Raw genomic sequence first — 14,856 nt, 5'->3', positions numbered from 1 at the left:
AAACTACATCCAGACAAATTTTCTGGACCTGAGGACTACCTATCCACAGTGCCTCCATCTTGCCAGTATTCATGCTCACCTTACTGGCCCTTATCCAGTCCACCATTGCATCCAGAAACCAGCTCAGGGCTTGCATGTTGACTCCTGACTTGGGTGTTACAGAGAGATAGAACCATCCGCTTATTGAAGCCATTGTTCTCCAAATCTTGTAATGGCCACCCCCAATAGCTTCATATAGATGATAAATAGCATTGGGGACAAAATAGCACCCCACAGCCTAACTACTAGAGGGCAAGCACATTTGGAAGTCCCTAGAGCTCAGTGGCAGAGCATCTATGTAGCATGCAGAAGGTCCTATGTTTAATCCCTGGTATTTCCAGGTATAGCTAAGTACATCCCCTATTTGAAATGCTGCAGGGTTGCTGCCAGTCAGTGCAGACAATATAAGCTGTTTCCTTTGCTGCTTTCTGGACTTGCAGATAGAAGTGGAACCACTGAAGATCAGTGCCTTCAACTCCCAACCAACAGAAGAGATCCAAAAGGATGTCATGGTTGACGGCATCAAATGTTGTTGAAATATCAAGAACGAGTAACATGATTGCACTTCCACTGTCCCTCTCGCAAGCAATGTCATCTATCAAGATGACCGAGGACGACTCAGACCCAAAAACCAGATCACAACCGAGACTAGTAATGGTCAAGATAATCTGCATCATACAAGAGTGAATGTACTTGAACTGTCACTACCCTCTCAAGCAGCTTCTCCAAAATGGGGGTATTGATGATTTATCCCAATTACCACTGGGTCGAGGATTTAACAGATGCTCCTAAAGGTGATGGTGAAGTTTACACCCACTACCATACCCTACAGATAACACAGCCACAATGAGCGCTGTGGTGCTCACAACGTAACAGAGCCTCTTCAATTACACCAGGCTAAACCATTGAGTCAGCAAGAATGTGGTGTTACACCTGCTCTCTGTGCTATTAGACCTTTCCTTGACAGTATTTGTTTAGTTTGCAATCTATGTTGCCAGAAGTGAATAATTATTAACATGTGCCAAGGTCAATATATGTAAAGCCCCATAGAAAAGCTGTTATTTCCTTTCCAACCTTGGCATTTTAGACCACAGTTTTAAAAGAAGCAGCAACAAACTTGAACTGTTAATCAAAAGAGCCAGCTACCAAGATTGCTCTCCACTATATTTAACAATTCTTCCAAAAGTGGGAGCATAAATTTAATGGCCTTTTGGTAGAAGAAAAAAGTGTCAGTAAAGAGTATATTCTAAGTACTGTGGCATAGCAAATATTCAGCTTCTCATAACATTTGCCATAATGCACATGGGTGTACACCATGGGAGCTAAGACATAGTCTATACAACAAGCCTTTCATCTAGATTTTTCCCCAGAGTAGAAAACTTCATGCAGAATTGCAGCAAGCAAAAGGTTGTCACTAAGAACAACCTCATATTTCATTTTCTCCATCTCATTCCTATGTGAGGTAATATTTAACAGATTTCCCCCTCTCTCATCATGAATGAAGTGGAACACGTTGCCTTGATACAGTGTTATAGAAGGCAATAAATAATTCCATGATCATAGTAAAAAGAGCATGAACTGGGAAATCTGGATGGTGATTGCATGTACTGTTTCCTCAACATTATAGGGAAGGAGATACAGGGCTGCTGTTTTTGATGGCAGCTATGCCTTTCATATTTTGCCTTTCCTCCAAGGAGCTCAAAGGTAGTCCTGCCCCCCTTCCATTTCATACCACAACCCTGTGATATTAGCTAGGCTCCAAGTGCACAAGGCCACTTAGTAAACTTTATATTCTAGTGGGAATTTGAACCTGGTATCCCTGCCCTTTGTCTGACACTCTAAACACTACTGCACTTTAGGCTCTTTTACTTCACTACTGAGCAGCTAAAGAGAAGTTTCCAAACATGAGATGGAGATTACCATGAACATCCGGCCCAAAAGACAACTGAATTTATCACTTTAGAGTTCTGGCTGGCTAAAGAACATTAAATGAAACAAAAGCTTGGATTCCACTATTTTAAGCAGAAAATAGAAGCAGCTAAAGGAGAAAAGATCTACAGGACAAGGCGGCTATTTTTGTTGCTGTTATGGAAGTTCTTAAATTAAGAAACAAGGCTCCCTCAAAATATTCCAAAAATTCCTACTGTAAACTATCATCTATTAATAAAGGATATAGATGTTCAAAGATGGTAATACAACAAGAAAAAGCTTAACTGAATGATTCTAATTGCCATTCTTATGTAGCTAGCATGCCTATTTTGAAGAGTGCTTAAAATCTTTATCAGTTTGGCCAGGTTCCATGGTCAACATATGATAAGCTTACCATTTTAAATTATTATGTTTGATACTTGAAGCCACTCAAGGGCCCTATGGAGTCATGCTGGTGGGATAAAAATCCCCATATAAGGAGTGCAACACTGTAGTATACCTTGTATGATCTTCCTTGTAAGTGGGGAACAAACTAATAAGACAATGCTGCTTTGGTTATTTTCAATAATCAACCATTTACAGATAACCAGCTGTTGTGACATGTGCTAAGAGCCCACATGCTTCTAATGTAATCTCTAACTTCAAAGCAGTAAATCAGATGATGTCACTAAGTACAAAAGCACATATTACTTACCAAATAAATTGCTTGAGTGTCCTTGTTTCGATATGGGTTTCAGTTCATTTAATCCCCATGCGTAATGTTTATAATTATCCCAGGCATGTTTCATCATCTGGTGGGAAATGAAAGCAGGATTATAATGTTGATTTAGCAAGAAACCATTGCAGTAAATGCTAGCAGAAAATATACTGTACACTGAGAATCAATGTGTTGAATTCAGTGGTTAATTAAATCCATATTGTATTGTAGACATACTACTTTAACATAAAGCATTATTAACATTAAGTTGCTGTTGTGGTGTTTTAGTTATAGTAGGGAGTCTTTTATTCAATTCCATTCTCTGTTGTTAATTAGGAATTTGTAATGCGCACCCATTAATTCTCATTAAGAAGTTTAGCTAAAAGACTATTAATCCAATTAAGAATTTCCCTCTAAGACAACAGGCTTCTGAAGCTGGGAACTACAGAAAATATATTTTATTCCCCCACAACATATGCTTACAAAGTTATGAGAGATAAATCATATGTCTGGTAGAGACTGCAGTTTGGTTACAAGCTAGCAGACTGAAACAACTTGAAAGAAAAGAGAAAAGAAAAGAAAAGAAAAGAAAAGAAAAGAAAAGAAAAGAAAAGAAAAGAAAAGAAAAGAAAAGAAAAGAATGTACCAAATCAATGACAGCAGAATACATTCTAGCAAGCACTGGAGTTTTATGAAATATGCTAAATGATCAAATCCTGTAATAGGACTACCCAAGAACTAGATGCTTTCCCATATTTACTAGATGAAAGACTGGTGTTCTAATATTTCACAGGACTCCCACAGCAGCACAGTCTTTGTTCCATCCCCATGCCATGGTTGCCACTAAGCAACAGCTGAGTAAATACAGTGGTACCTTGGTTTAAGAACAGCTTAGTTTATGAACAACTTGGATGAAGAATGCTGCAAACCTGGAAGTAAGTGTTTTGGTTTGTGAACTTTGCCTTGGAAGCAGAACATGTTTCGCTTCCTGTTGAGAGTGTTCCATTTGTAAATTGAGTGCCCCGCTGCTATGGGAAAGCACGCTTCGGTTTAAGAACGCTTTGGTTTAAGAATGGACTTCCGGAACGGATTAAGTTCGTAAACCAAGGTACCACTGGAACTTCCATTCAAATAGACTTTCTAAAAGTTTAGGCAGCTTTTCATAAAAGATTCAAGAAGACAACTTCACAGAAAATGACATTTCCTTCACATGATTGGTCTAAGTGCCACTGATCACATCAAACAAAAATGTCAAGAATATAATTTATAAAGCTACTACATTTTGGTTGGTGTGTATACTTGTGCCACAGCCCAGTTTTTGAAAGCAATACAATAGCCAATCTATATGTTGAGGGGAAAAGCAGACAGATCTTTGGGGAGGAAGCATTATTCTTGACATTTTTGTTTGATGTGATCAGTGGTGCTTAGACCAATCATGTGAAGGAAAGGTTATAAAAGGAGGAAAGGCAGTAGAATTAGAAATAGATTTCCCACTTTCCTCTGCTCCCTGATAGTTTTAAATGTGGTTGTTCCTTGGTATGGCTAATTTTAACACTATGAGTGCCATCTTATGAAAAATAGCGGAACATATGCTTCTAATATGTCTGGTCTGACAAATCTGATAATGGGGAAGGCAGCAACAACTGTGTGTTCACTCAGACTGTGCTCACATTCCCATTTACAGTGCACTCAATGCATTTCCAGTGCTGCGTTTTTCATCCCTGTTCATTTGACGTTATCCAAAATGCAGATCAAGTCTGTACTTTGCTATAAAGTACTACAGCCTGATGAGTTGTTAGAATCATAGGATGATAGAATTGTAGAGTTGGAAGGGACCCCAAGGGTCATCTACTCCAATCCCCTGCAATGCAGGAATCTTCAGCTAAAAACACCTAAGGAAGGGGAGTCCCCAACCTCCCGAGGGAGACAATTCCACTAACAGCTCTTACTGTCTGAAAGCTTTCCTATATGTCTTGTTGCATGTTTAGTTGTTTGTTTGTTTATATTTTCCATATGTTTTGTTGTAACTTGTCAAACCAGCTTCACACCAGTTGGAGTCTTTAAGTTGCTTTTACTTGTCTCTAGCCAATATGTAAATACCTTTGCATAGAGTAAAGGCATCCGTGTCCCCTCAACACTGCTTGGTATATGCACAAACAAAAACAAACCTGACACTAATAAAGCTGTGCTGATGTGAACAACTGGGAGGAAGGGAAGCTGTAAAGTGGACAAGGCACGGGGAGGAAAACTTTACTGCACTCTAAGGTGACAATGTGAACACACTGTCCTTTGGCAGCCCTTGCTTTTTTCTTCTTAATTACTCTCCAAAGTTATCTGCTGCTCCTCATTTGGACAGAGTTCTTCCTAAACCATTTTAGCCAACAACAAAACCTGGTGAAAACTTAAATTTTCATTATTGCTTGTTCTCTTGCTATTCTATGTTGTGTGTGTGTGTGTGTGTGTGTGTGTGTGTGTGTGTGTGTGTGTGTGTGTATGAATACACCCCCCCCCTCTAAGTGGTTTAATAGTAGATAATCTAAAGCATTCATTAAAAATGCCAATAAAAATATTAAAAGTTACATATTTATAAATATATACAGTGGTACCTCAGGTTACATACGCTTCAGGTTACAGACTCCGCTAACCCAGAAATAGTACCTCGGGTTAAGAACTTTGCTTCAGGATGAGAACAGAAATCGTGCTCCGGCAGCGCGGCAGCGGCAGGAGGCCCATTAGCGAAAGTGGTGCTTCAGGTTAAGTACGGACCTCCGGAACGAATTAAGTACTTAACCCGAGGTACCACTGTATATATAAAATCAGTAATTTTAAAACACAGTAGTGTTGCTCCTTATCTTGGTTGAGATTTCATATTTCAAGTGTTCTGACTATTTAGTTTTCTCTCATCTCAGAATTTTATGTCAGTAAAACACCTGAAATACTTTAATAAAGTGCTGCTTATCTACAATACACATTCCAATGCCAATCTTCCATCATAAGCCCTTGAAACAAAACCCAAAACTGGACCTGGACCACATGTGAGGTGAGCACCCCCATGTTAACAGGATTATTGGTCCTTATTAGTGTACCAGCTGTTCATAGCCAAGTGCCAAATTTATACCTGTCAAACATGAAGCAGACTGAAACCTGGCTTTCCACATATGCTAATAGTCAAGTACTAGATTGTAAGAAGAGAAACCATTCTGGTGTATGTTTTATAGATTATGATGTGATCACAAACCAATTAAACTTTGACCTAAGTCTATTCTCCATTTTCAAGATAAGCACAAATACAACCAGGGTTGCTCAACTGTACTGAGGAAAGTTCACATGTACACACACTCACACTCTTCTTATATATACACATACATACACTCTTCTATATTGCATTTATAGTCTGATCTGCAATCCCAGGAGGCGAGACAGTAGTGTTTCACCTGCATCAGTCTGAGAGTTTCCTTCCTGGTGTGATTCCTGCCTGCAAGAGGTTTTTTTGGCTGACAGCAGAGTGCAGTGTTGTTTGGTTGCTGACTGACTAGATGAGCTGGGATGTGATCCAGAGCACATCTTATCACAAAGGCAAATCGTGCTGCGGGCAGCAGGATTAACACCAAAGGGGATTTCCACTTGCAGGAGTTATAGGAGTATGGGTGCATCAGGATACAGAATTTTAGGCCAGGTACAGTGGGTGACAGGCCTGTGAGACCCGGGGAGAGGGGAAGTTTGGTTTGCTGTTGTTTCCCTTGAGTGAGAAACAGGGGAACAAATGCTGTAGTTGTGTTCTGACTGACAGCGTGGGATTTGTCCACTACTGGGCCTTACTTAGTCTACTATCTGTGGCCCTATCAACTACAGTGGTACCTCAGGTTACATACGCTTCAGGTTACAGACTCTGCTAACCCAGAAATAGTACCTCGGGTTAAGAACTTTGCTTCAGGATGAGAACAGAAATTGTGTTCTGGCAGTGCAGCGGCAGCAGGAGGCCCCATTAGCTAAAGTGGTGCTTCAGGTTAAGAACAGTTTCAGGTTAAGAACAGACCTCCAGAACGAATTAAGTACTTAACCCGAGGTACCACTGTATATGATGATGGTGCTGAGATGTGTCTAGGCGAGCAGGTAGCAGCGAGTTAAGAAGATGCTACCTTGATGTCAGTGTTAGTGAGTAGGGTAAGGTACAGTCTGAATGGAGGAGCTGACCACCTGGGGCAGAGGTCTAGAATGCATACCCCGTCTCCCATTTCAGCCCTCCCACTTTTCCAGAAGTTACGGGTAGATTATCCACCGAGTCTTCTGGCCTGATGGCGCTATTAATGAATGTCAGATCAGTTTATAATAAGACTACACTCATCCACAATCAAATTGGCTGACCTACCATGTATTACTGAAACTTGGATGCGTAAGCTGGGTGGACCTAACCTAACTCAGCTGTGCCTCTCTCTTCTTCACCACAAAACCTCTTGATGTTGGGATAAACTTCAAGAGTCTGCCCCTGGTGTTTGGACAGAGAGACAGATTGAGGATGCTCCTCCTCTATCAAATACACTGTTGTCCAGCAGTGGCTATTCTGTTTCGGCATTTTATTTCTGTGTCTTGCTATCACCACATAATAAAGCTGCTCCTGCAACTTCTACCTACTTGAAGAAAGTGCATTTATTTCAGAACAGCACTGCATGGCCCCAACACTTTCCACATCTTTACTGAACCACCCATACTCACAACCCTTAATGCTTCTTTTTCTGCATGTTCACACACACACTTTTTTCCAGCTCTGCAAGTCCATCTGGTAAAACCACAAACTCTTTCACCTGTGCTACTGCAGTGGTGTGAAACCCTACACTAGGACCATAAATATAAACATACTCAGGTCTTTCTGCAATAATTTCTTGAATATCCCAGCAATAAGTTGAATTTTAGCTAGAAAAATCAAAAAGGAAAAAAAATCACAACCATGGTCTGAATTATAATTAGGACTGCACTATTTGCAAGCAAACACTTTTTTTTTAAAAGAAAGGTAAACTTGAGGTCCACTCCCAAATGTTCCTAAAGGTACAATTTCAAATTCCTGCCTTTTCCAAGTCATTTTTGGGATGTCTTTGCAGCCCAGGTAGGCTGATGCAATTACACCATTTAATAATGCCTCCCCAGGCATTATTAAAGTCAGCAAGTTATCAAAATTATTAAAGTCAGCAAGTTATCAAAACTAGCTCAAATGTGAATGCAGTACTTTATTAAGATGGAAAGCATCCTGGGAACTATATTTGCCTCTCACAGAGCTACAATTCTGGCCGAACTACTGAACACAGCTATGAGAATACTGGTTTGGGAGTAGACCTATGATATAATAGGAAACATATGGAGGTCGTCTATAGCTGAGAAAGCAACCAATAATGTAATAGAGATGAAAGGAAGGAGGGGTGAACTGACTCCTTTTATGCTATTTGATGGTTGTTTATTTTGTATATGAATGAAGTTTACAAAATACATTATCAGCCACATCACTACAAATTTGGATGTTGTGACCATCTATACTTGTTGATACTTTAAGTTGGAGATGATGACATTGTAAGGGATTGTGTTTCTATAGAACCCTGATGGAATAACATAAGAGAGTCCTGTAGAATAACTAAATAAAAAAATATTAAATATCCTCTATGCACTTCCTTTTCAAATCTTGCCACATGCAATTTTGTTTATGTTTAGATTTTTTGTATATTATTTTGATAAGGCACAAAGATCAATAGCAATTCCATGCTCATATCCAAATGGGAAGAATATTTTTGTGGAGCGAGATGTGAGTAAACTGAGTAGTCAGCATCTTGGGATCATCAGATTTTGCACTGTCACAGGTAGAAGAAAGGACATATGGGTAGTTTCCCCACAAGCAGCAAAAGGCATGCCTTGTGGAAGAAAGTGACTAGGTTCCAGGTGTCCTTCACAAAGTTTATTAAAAACAATTATGACTAAAAAACCCACATTTTAAAAACTAAATTTTGTTATAGTATAGTAACCATGGATTTATTTTAAATGAAAAACTAAAGCTCTGTCAGCATAGTTATGCCATGCATTTGACTTGGGAGATTTCTGCTAAGTTCCAATGATAGTACTCTCACTGAAACTTCACTTGGTCCAGCACAATTTGCAAACTATTCATAATTACTTTAGCAGGTGCAAATAGATCTAAGTTTCAAAGATGGAACATGTTTTACCAAGATAAATCTATTAATTATAATGTCAAACTAACAGTGATATTCATAGTGAAACTTTTACTTTTAATCTTGAAAGGCTACATATGGAGTGCATTTCTCAGAGCTACAGATGGGTGGAGAACGAGAACCACATAAGCCAGCCCTACTCTTCTTTTTATACAACAGAACTAGCAAAGCTATATTTTAATAATTATTCAGCAATTATCAAAGGTAGAGCTAAAAAAGCAGTGTCAGGAAAGTTTAATCACATGTCTCCATGTGAATTTTAGTCAGTGAAATACTAAACCACTGTCAATTGCCTCCAATGCAAAGTTTTGCTTTCTTTAATTAAGGGCCCTAAGGCTGTTAGATTCAATGTAAGATACAGTTCTTATGCCTTACATAAATAGTTTAACACTTTTATTCAACCCTTAAAAACACTAGACCTCTGTCCTAAACTGTGTTGCAATTTTGGACCATACAACTTATTTATTGTTTGGAGGGGGTAAACAAACAATCTTGAGAACACATAAAATTCAGGAAACAAGTACAGTTCATTCCTATGCTTACCTACTCAAAAGTAAGTCCCTGCAAGTACAATGGAACTTGCTTCCAATGAACTGTAATAGGATTTTAGTCTTGTTCTATAAGACCCGTGATATTCCTCAACGCTAATGAGATTAAAAGCAATGTGAAGTGTTTAGATATTATTCCTGGTGATCTGCAATGAGCCATTGTTGTTGGAACAGCCTAACCAAAATATAATTTATCTTATAAGTTACGATACTAAACCTACTCAAACAACACTGAATCCATTTTGCTCTGATCACAACACATCAGCTCTCATTACAAAGTTAGGAGAGCTGTGTTATTGTTGCTCAAATTCCATTTACTTTTATTTCCTCTAGAATAAGCTACAATTTACTTCCATTTGTAATTCCAAGCACATTAAATGAACAGCCCATTAAAATCAAGTTGTGAGTTACCAAAACTGTAATCCTTAAAAAGCAAGTTTTTTTAACATAACAGTTTTGCTGTTATGAAGCAGCTGCATGCACCACATACATATGGAATTAACACACATTACTTGTGGAAACCAGCCTACCAACTTCACTAAGACTTTCCATCAGCATTTATCAGTGTGTTTGCCATATATGTAACCAAAGAATACTTCTCTAGTAAGTTTTGCTGCCAACACCACTTATCTATTATTTCAATGGTGCAATTTACAACACTGCACTTTGGCTACATTCTAACACACTTACAAGGAAGACCCACTGAAATCCATGAGGATTGCCAAGCAAACACAGACAAAGTAAGGCTGTCATGATACTTTCATTTTGGCTTGAGTCAAGATATAGTTTCAAGTGCTAACACCATGTATTTGGGAAAGTAGCAGTTGTCACCAATAAAGTCAATATATAGCAGCACTGGTAGATGCAGCTATATGTACTCAAATTTCATACCACTTAATCATAAATCCAGTTTGCAATATTCAAAAGAAAGGTGAAAAGTTGCAGATGTCCACGTCAGCCTGCATGAATCGGGCATCATGCCCGACCAGGTTTTTGCCTGCAGAACACTATACAAATCCCAGAAACTTATGTAATTCTTGGACAGATATAAATCCAACAAAGCATCTTAATATTGTAGTAGGCACAAGAGAAAAGCTTTAATACATTAACAGCCAGGTTCTAAAAAGAAAAAATGAATCTGAAGGCCTCCTCTGCAAATATGATGTTAGCTTTGAGGCAACAGGAAGGGGTTATACAGGATACAAAAATAGAGTTTCCTGTTTCTAGATAAGAGGACTGTGATGCACGTAAATATGAACAGTTGATAACCAATGAAAGAAATTCTAATGAGGGGAACTGCAGTTTACTAGATTAACAAGACAATGCTACTTATGATTGCTGCAAGTAAGATACACACAAAAATTCAGCCTAGGCACATATACTTAGAAATATTCCATTGAACTCAGTATGACTGAACTTGAAGCCTTCTGAATCCAAAACATGATCCCTTTCCATACACAGCCCTTACTTTCAGACTTAGGACTGACCAATAAAGAAGTTCTCCTGTGGAAGCAGCCGACTATGTACCATAGCCTACCCTACATGTGACAGAATCCTTGTTTTACATTTACTAGGAAGCCTCATTGAAATTCAGTGGTGATTGACCTGAAAAGGTGCATAGAACATTGTAAGCTGAACTACCTAAGAAAGCTAGCAGGCAAATTAACTGCTTTCCCAGGTAGCGTACACCTGGGAAGCTACTGTCACTTTAAAAGGACAGACATGGTTCTGTCACAATCCATGGTCAACAATGTGATTTTGTACCACTGCTGCCTTTCTCCCTACTGTTTTTCACTTACTGCAAATATGACAATGACCATACCACTTGCCCACACAGTATCTAATTGAATACATGATCCTAGTAGTTCCTGGGAAAATGCTTGATAAAGAACTATTACAGTAGCTTCTTAAGATGCAGGCCAGAGCATCAAAAGATTTGGTAACACATTCCTAAGTGGTGATGGCTTGTTTTGCTTAACTGCCATCTGTTCATAAGATTTAGTTTAAAAGGTGTGCAAAACTTTAAACAGAAACCAAGGGAACCACAACAGATATGACAATGTATCACTGTGTGTCCCCTTTTTATTGAAACAAAAAACTTCTGAAACAAACTTGAGCTTATTTCACCAAGCATTTGATATAGGAACTTGAACTACCACTTTGCCCTTATCATAGAAAGACGCAGCACAGGTAAAAATCACAGACCCACAAAATCAGACTCCTGTAATTACAAGCCTGATGTGTCAGCCAAATAGTCACTGATAACAGTAGCAGCTTTGATCTTAAATTTAATTAGATGATTTACTGAGTGATTCAAGCTGGGATTTAGACTGGGAATTCAAGCAATTCAACATTGTAAAAAAATTAATTCTTAGCAGGCATACACACAATTACAGCTGGTCTGTAGCAATCACTATTGGTACAGTCATCAGAACATTTTCAGAGTTGTCTATTTCAAAAGTCTCATACTGCACCAAGTCAAAAGCAATGTACATAGCCACACATTAGCAATCAGTTACTGTATTGATGTTAGGTATGCCTACTCAAGATTTTCACCCAAGTCTTCTCTGATACCAGCTTTTTATTATTGGTAGTAGTAGTAGCAGCAGTACTACTACTAAGACTTTCACCAGGAATAGGGCAGTTATTTAAAAGCACACATGGACACACACTTAGTAACTTAGGTGTTCAATAAAGTGTCTGTGTATGTGGGCTTTTTAAACTTGTTTGTGCACTAATCAAAAGTTTGGGCAAGAACATGAAAGACATTATGTGGGCCACTTCACATATTAAACAATTCTTATGGGCAAGTTAGTCCCATGAAGAATTAGGGTGCAAGAAAATGTATGCCATTTTGCCCACAGGGTATGCATAGGATTGCTACATCTCTGTGTGTTTCATGATTAATAGAAGTGCCTCACAAGCAGGACCACTTTTCAACTGTTACTATGTTTTAAAAGTTTAACAAGATCCAAGTGAACAATGAAGTGTATTATCCATAAAGCATGATGTTTAAGAAGTGGTATCAATATAATCCTATAATTTATCCAACATATGGCCTCAATTACAGTAATAGTACAATTCCTCCCAACTTTTCCCAAATAGTAGGAAAATATTGCACATGTGGAAAACTTCCAGTAACACTGACAAAGCAGATGAGCAGGGAGAAAACTGAACATTGTAAAATTGGCAGATGGATGAAGACAAAATTGCACATTTATCCAGGCTATCACTAATATATTGACAGTTAAGGACGTCCATCAGTCATTAAAATGCTTTATGACAGTTACTTCTGCTACTAAGCAAAATGCTGGAGTTAACTTTTAAGCCCTCTTAGCAATCTGACTTGAAAAGTTAGACAAATTTAGTTGAGGAAGTTACGTAACACAGATGTATTTAGTTTAGAAAATTACATAATATCATCAGGATTTGTTATGTTGTCCAGCACGCCTGCTAGATTTTTCTTTTGAACGCTGAAATCTCAAGTAGCACTTAAGCAGAAATGTACTCTGGCACAAAATACACCCCTACAAGCAAACACACACACACACACACACACACAGAGAGAGAGAGAGAGAGAGAGAGAGAGAGAGAGAGAGATCTCGAGACAAAACATAAGATTCAAGCCAACACAAGAGAAAGCTGAGCTTCAGATAAGATCGGAGAGCTGACGTAGGCTATTTAAATCATCATCCCGTGAGCTCGAAGGAAACCAGAAGCGCTTAAACTATTTTGAATGAAACGTGTCTTTTCCCCATTAGAAGTTCCTCCTCACGTCAAAGCCCTCCTCCTCCTCCTCACACAGGACCGTGCCCGACAACGACAACAGTGGAATTATTGCAGGAAAGAATGGGAGGGAGGGTCGCCAAGGTGGCGGCAAGAGTACTCAAGAAGAACACAAGACCGAGCCACACAAAAGCGAGAGGGTGACTTTTCAGGATCGTAGGGAAGGAAGTCAATTTCTGTATTATCATTGTTATTATTACTTGCGGGGGGGGGGGGAGAGCTGCTTTGAAGGAGTCACCCACCTCTTTGATCTTCTCCCTTTTCTTCCGGATGGCGGGGTCTGTCGGTTCCCCTCCCACGGCCCCGACGGGTTTGCGGAACGGCAAGTCCGGCAGCCCGGCGGCCCCCGCCTCCCTCCTGCCCAACTTGTCCTGCAGCAGAAACTTCGCCTTGTCCTGGTGGATGTCCCTGCGGATCTCGTCGGGCAGCTTCTGGAGGGTTTCTTTCGCCTCCCGCAAAGCTCGCTCGTGGTCCTCGCGGATCTTGGCCAAGTTCTCCGCGGCTTCCTCTGCAACAGCAGCAGCGGCGGCGCCGGCCCCATAGCCGCTGCTACTACTCCCGGCTCCGGGCGGCTGCGGCGGGCGCTGGTGTTCCCCGTGCGCCGGGGGCGGCGGCGGCTGCTGCTGGAGGTTGCTGCTGGAGTGGAAGAAGACGCCGCTGAGCAGCTTGGGGGAGTCCGGCAGGAAGAAGATGGCCCCGAAGCAGAGCGTGATGAAGGCGCTGAAGACCAGCAGCAGCACGAACTTCTCCGTCAGGCGGAAGGCGCCGCTGGGGCCGGGGGCTTTCCTGCCTCCGGGCCCGCCCAAGGGACCTCCGCCCAGAGGGCCGCCCAGGGCGCCCGGGCCGGCGGGGCTGCCGAAGAGCGGCAACAGGCTGACGGCGGGCATCGCGCGGGGCTCCGGGACTCAGCGCCCCCTGTAGGCCGGCGCCGCCCGCGGGGCAACCCGTCGTCACCAAACCGCCACAGCCGCGGCGGGCGCCGTCACAGCCAGAGCGGGCCGGCGGGACCAGCCCGCGCTTCCTGCCCTCGGCTGCCGGCGGCAACTTTCTTCGTCCTCTTCGGCGGCAGGAAGTTTTGCTCGGCCGCCGCTGCCTCCTCCTCGAGTTCTCCCCTCACGGGAAGCGGCTGCCTTTTGCCCGGCGAGGGAAGTTCGGACCCGAGGTGTGTTTGCGGCTCTGTCAGCTCCTGCCGCCGCCGCCCCCTCGGCTGGTGCGGCTGCTGTCGCCGCTGCCCATTTGACGCCGGCGCTGCCGCCTGCCCTCAGGTATCCGGCGAGAGGAAGGCGGAGCGGCGCTGCTGTTATCGCTGTGGCCGCCCAGCCAATTCATAGGAATGATGACACTTCGCTCCCTCTCTCCCCTCCTCCCTCCCTCCCTCTCTCCCCTCAGAGGCGGCGGCGGCGGCGCCTGGCACTCGGAAGCGGAGGACAACTGCTTACTCGAGCACGGAGCGCGGAACTGAAGCAGCCGCGAGAGGGAGGCCCCTGCTTCTCGGCGAAGGAGCGCGCTGGACCAATCACAGAGTAGGCGGGGCTGGGTGGTGGCGGGCGAGAGGAGGAGGCGGTTACGGGAAGAGAAGGGGCGGGGCATTCCAAGGAGCGAGGGGCGTGGCGTGTGGGTTTGTGGTTTTTTTTTTACAGTTGAGAAA

The 14,856-nt window shown here is 41.7% G+C and overlaps 1 protein-coding gene across 1 annotated transcript in view; it reads right to left on the bottom strand.

The window, feature by feature from the left end:
• MAN1A1 (mannosidase alpha class 1A member 1) overlaps positions 1 to 14,585 on the bottom strand; it is a 61,262-nt gene extending 46,677 nt beyond the window's left edge. The window contains exons 1-2 of the mRNA XM_028723286.2: positions 13,451 to 14,585; positions 2,663 to 2,759 (exon numbers count right to left, since the gene is read on the bottom strand). Of these exons, the coding sequence (XP_028579119.2) occupies positions 2,663 to 2,759; positions 13,451 to 14,095 (742 nt within the window). The 5' untranslated portion in view covers positions 14,096 to 14,585. The remainder of the gene's footprint in view (positions 1 to 2,662; positions 2,760 to 13,450) is intronic.
• Between the last annotated feature and the right edge of the window lie 271 nt (positions 14,586 to 14,856).

The sequence above is a fragment of the Podarcis muralis genome, chromosome 3 (genome assembly GCF_964188315.1).
Source record: "Podarcis muralis chromosome 3, rPodMur119.hap1.1, whole genome shotgun sequence".
In the NCBI taxonomy this organism is placed as follows: Eukaryota; Metazoa; Chordata; class Lepidosauria; order Squamata; family Lacertidae; genus Podarcis; species Podarcis muralis.
The sequence above is the reverse complement of the archived record's forward strand: the minus strand, read 5'-3'. Positions and strand labels throughout refer to the sequence as shown.